Raw genomic sequence first — 4,924 nt, forward strand, 5'->3', positions numbered from 1 at the left:
GCTGAACGTGCGCATGTAGCTAGTGGTGAGTAGAAATCGGATCAGGCGTTGGCTTAGCCGAGTCTGCATGTTTCCCTTTATAAACATTTTGTATCCAGCTGAGTTCAGTTAAGAGAATAGAGAGAAAAGGCACAAGTGTGTGCGGTGCCACAAAAGTTCTCTGTGTGTTCTTCTTCCACTACATACGTGTGTATTGCGAGTCATCTTCAACCTCTAGCCAAAACTGTCATTTGGTATCAGAGCCATTTCCGCTCGTGGTTCCTGTGTTGATGGCGGACGAAGCTGAGAAGGCCAAGGCAACAGAGCTGGAGAAGAAGATGGCGGAGGACCTGCGCACTCCACCAAGGGCGCAGCTCACTGACGGCGGTGGCGCAGCGGCGGCGAGGTCCGCGTCGTCGAGCGCGTCGTCCCACAGCTCCGTGGTGGCGCCGCCTCTCGTGCTGACCCGCACGAACTACTCCGACTGGGTTCTTGTGACGCAGGTGCAGCTGCAGTCCAACGGATGGTGGACTGCGATCGAGCCGGGCGTCTGCGACTACTACACCGACCGCGAGGCTCTCGGCGTCATCCTCCGAGGTGTGCCGCCGGAGATGCTGCGCACGCTGGCGGTGAAGAGCACCGCGAAGGAGGCTTGGGACACCCTCAAAACCATGAGGTTGGGGTGCGAGCGCGTCCGTGAAGCAAGGGCGCAGACTCGCCGCACCGAGTTCGAGAACATCCGCTTCAAGGACGGCGAGAAGGTGGAGCAGTTCGCCATGCGCCTCACCGGCATCATGCATGACCTGGAGGTCCTCGGAGATGGCGTCACCGAGCTCAAGGCCGTGCAGAAATTCCTGCGCGTCGTGCCGAAGCGGTTCAAGCAGCTCGCCTACTCCATTCAGCAGCTGCTCGACCTCAAGACCATGACGGTTGAGGAGCTGGCTGGCCAGTTCTTGGCTGTCGAGGAGGAGCTCGACATGGAGGAAGAGGAGGGTGGCCAGCACGGTGGGACTCGCCTTCTCCTCACGGAGGAGGAGTGGCGTGCTCGCGACCGCAACGGCGGTGGCAAGAAGAGGGGCAACTTCGACATCCGCAAGGTGCGCTGCTACAACTGCCAAGACTATGGGCACTACGCGAGGGACTGCACCAAGCCAAGGAAAGAGGCGGCTCATCTTGCCGTCGCGGACGTCGATGAGCATCCGGCGCTCCTCTGAAGGTCCTCATGGAGTTTCAAAATAAAAGACAACAAGGTTAAGGGAATGATTGTTGGAGTTAACCTTGTTGTATAGGCTTAGTCCCATGTTTATTTCAGATTGCATGATGTTGTTTTAGTAGCTGGCTATGTTCTAACTAGTTGCATACACGTGATCGTGGCATAGAGGCAGATTGGCAAGAGAGAGCAGCACATAGCGATAGAGATTGTGTTGCGCGGCAGATTGCAAGCCATAAGCAGAGTAGTTGCATGCACGCGTTGTTAGAATCAGTCAAGTATTAGTTAGTGGAGTCTACATGTTTGGATCAGGATGGCCAAGCTCGTGGCCGTTACGTTAGCTTCAGCCGTGTGCTGAACGTGCGCATGTAGCTAGTGGTGAGTAGAAATCGGATCAGGCGTTGGCTTAGCCGAGTCTGCATGTTTCCCTTTATAAACATTTTGTATCCAGCTGAGTTCAGTTAAGAGAATAGAGAGAAAAGGCACAAGTGTGTGCGGTGCCACAAAAGTTCTCTGTGTGTTCTTCTTCCACTACATACGTGTGTATTGCGAGTCATCTTCAACCTCTAGCCAAAACTGTCATCTTCTCCCCAACCCTAGATGGTTTAATCTCATCTTCTTCTTCCTCCATTGCTAAGATTGGATCTTGATGCAGGTTCATGTTGATCCAAGCATGGAGAAGCTTGAGCAATCCTCAGATCTGAAGTTCTTGAGCAAAGTTCGTCCAAATCCCTGCAGTAATTTCTGCTATCTTGCTATTTCAGATTCTGGTACGAACTTGTAAAATCTACCAAATCTCGTGTGCAGATCCAAATCGAGTGATTCAAAGTTCCGCGGATAGGTATTCAAAAGATCTACAACTTGGCGTTGGTCTCATCCTCAAATTCGTTACAGATACTCCCTGGTAAATAAAGTTCTGTAAACATGCAGATTCACTGTTTGTTAGATTTGTTCCGTTTTACAAAACCTTTTTGAGCAAACTCAACTGTGGGTGAAAGCCCTCTTCAATACCTTCATTTTGGCGGTGGTTTCACTTCGATTGACCCCCTGAAACTGAAATGGTTCACAGATCAATATCTGGTCAGATCTGACTTGGTCGAATTAAATCAGGAGCTTGGGAACGAATTTTTGAATGAAACAAACTGGGTAAGAACCACTTTTTCAATACCTTTCAGACGCAACTGACCTCAGATTTTTATGAATCATGTACGATTTGTGGTGAATTAAACTTGTTCTGTGTGTTCTGCAGACATGGCTGTTAGTTTTTAAATCACCAAAAATCCATCTTTGAACCTAATTGAGTGATTCCAACTTTGTAGGATTGCTGTATGTTTTCTTAATCATCTCCAACAAGTTTCAAACATTTATCTGTTATGAAAATCCAGTTGTAAAGAAATTGGTAAAGACATACAGTAACCTTGTTAATCTATTTGTGAGAGTTTCAGAAACTATTTGAACCCAAATCCAATTGTGTATGCATCTCTATTTGAATATCTTTCAAATGCCAGTGGTCTCATATTTTTAGGATTTTTCTACGATTTATGGCTTACAGATCTTGTTTTCTGTACAGCGTATCCAAACAAATTCCTAAATTTGTAGGTTTAATATTTTTGAGTGAATCCAATTGGGTTAGTCTTGTATTAGTACTGGCCATCTAGGAAAAATAGTGTTAGTCTCTGTTCATGCATATTTCTTACTGTTACTAATGTGTATGTGTGACATGGATTGTTGAACCAAAACTCTTTGGTTTATTTTTAAACCTTTGCCCACTCTTTTATTTAAAAATTGGTCAACCAATGTTTTATTCTTGCAAAACAAAACCTCTGCAACTTAACCTTAGTTCTATTGTTTGGCTTAAGTCTTCAAATGGTGTGGCATATCATTTACTTCCTATTCTTGTGTGGTGTTATGTGAGCAAACTAAGTTAGGAAAAACTGTTTTCTACTTTTCCAAAAATGCTTGAAAATGTTTTCTGAATGTATTTGATGTCAAACTAATGCCCTTGTCCTCTTTTTGATGTTATCTACCAGGGGATACTTAGTTGTGCCATGGTGATACCGAGAGAGGCAATTGCTAAGTTATGATACTCTCATACCTTTACTAGGTAAATAAAATGGGTTCTCTTTTAGTTGCTTTGTAGTATCTATAAGTTCTTTGTATGTAGCCCGTAGTAAGGTGGTTAGCTATTTCTTGTTGATTGTTGAATGTTGCATGCTTGTTATGATTGGTGCAATGTGATTGATTGTGTTCCTTTTATATTTTCCGACGATAGATGCGAACGATTCCGGAGAAGAAGAAGAAGTGGTTCGGACAAGGATCTTATTTATATTGACGGGATTCTTATATTGATGAAGTTGAAGAAGTCCAGGGACAAATAAGCCAAGGCAAGCCATCTTTTGATCTCTGATATGATGTCTCTTTGGATGTCATCTTGTGCTATCAATAGCATCTTGGTTCTATGTGTGATGATCTCCATATTGTTGTCATCTATGCTTGGATGCAAGCATGGTACCTCTAGTAGTTTTATCTTGTCAAGGTCTTGGTAATTGGTTGGGTGTATGGTATCATGGCCATTGCTATCCAACTTGCTTTCTATATTTAGCTTGAATATGTTCCACCTCGGGACAAGATTCATACTACACCCCCTTCTAGTGTAGATGTATCAATACCATGTTTTTGGTGTATTCTCAAATTGTGATGAGTATGCCTGTTTTCCCTTAATGGTGTTGGTGTTGGTCAATTCTCATCCCTATCTATCTATTGATTGGGTTAGATAGCACCACAAATCTGAAAGTATATTTCCTCTTGTGTTATCATAATGCATGCTTAGCTCAAGCAAGTATGATCCACTCCAATACCTCTTTTTCATACCCTCAATGGCGTGATGACCCTCATCTCGGCCATAGTGTTGTATTAGTTCAACTCATGAAACTTTAGATTGGGAACCCCTCAAGGTTTACCTTGTTGTAAATGTTTATGAAAACCTTGGGTGAGGCAATCTTACCCAAGTGTATGGTTTATGAAAGGAAAGGATCTTGACACATGGTTCTTTGTATTCGCCCGGAACAACTAAACAACGCAACCATAGCTACTCCAACGTGGGCACGGGGCTTAACTTGACGTTTGTTCTTCTTAGCATGAGGCACCGCACAACTATACAAGGGTACAGTTACCCCCGAGTCCGGGTTGTCATGGTTGGGACAATAGTATAACGGGAGGCCTTCGGGGCTGACCCGTCCGGAAGACACTATGGGTCTCCTGGCTTGGCGGTGGAGCCACGCTCTAGAGGAGGTGAGCTGCCACGGTGCCGGGGAGGTACATACTCCATAGGGTAGGACCTCGTGTTATGTCGAATGGGCGAAAGGTTATGTCCGGGTATCCGTCGTGGCATATGTCGTTATGCGGGGATGATGCCCACACGATAGGTATCCGGATAGTTGTGGTGAAAGTGTGCAAACTCTGCAGAGTCAAAACTATTCGAATAGCCGCGTCCGCGGTCATGGACGGTTGGGATGGCCGTTACCGAGCTGTGTCGAGTTTTGGTTTTGAAAATGATTTCCAAAGGAAATGTGTGTTGGAAGTACCGGAAGGGTACGGGAAAGATGGTGTGCCGACCATGTGGAGATGGTCGAGGAAAATGAAACAAAAGAGGGTGACCCTTCCTAGTGTTTTCATGTAGAGGAACTCTTCTTCAATAAAGATATAGAGATGTCATAGGACCACCAAAGTGTCCGC

General features: G+C 45.4%; 1 protein-coding gene and 1 long non-coding RNA gene across 2 annotated transcripts; both read left to right on the forward strand.

Annotated features, from left to right (window-relative positions):
* The first annotated feature begins 269 nt into the window (after window positions 1-269).
* On the forward strand, window positions 270-1,193 carry LOC139831803 (uncharacterized). The gene has a single exon (XM_071821138.1). It carries the CDS (start codon window positions 270-272, stop codon window positions 1,191-1,193), a length of 924 nt encoding a protein of 307 aa, XP_071677239.1.
* Window positions 1,194-2,264: 1,071 nt separating this feature from the next.
* On the forward strand, window positions 2,265-3,989 carry LOC127302629 (uncharacterized). Its single transcript, XR_007852976.2, has 3 exons — window positions 2,265-2,335; window positions 3,220-3,293; window positions 3,462-3,989. It is a non-coding gene; the product is annotated as an uncharacterized lncRNA (long non-coding RNA).
* Window positions 3,990-4,924: the final 935 nt, after the last annotated feature.

This window comes from Lolium perenne, chromosome 5 (assembly GCF_019359855.2).
Source record: "Lolium perenne isolate Kyuss_39 chromosome 5, Kyuss_2.0, whole genome shotgun sequence".
Lineage (NCBI taxonomy): Eukaryota > Viridiplantae > Streptophyta > Magnoliopsida > Poales > Poaceae > Lolium > Lolium perenne.

Coding starts and splice junctions, on each gene's coding strand:
- LOC139831803 (XM_071821138.1), top strand. CDS start 270: ATGGCGGACGAAGCTGAGAAGGCCAAGGCAACAGAGCTGGAGAAGAAG.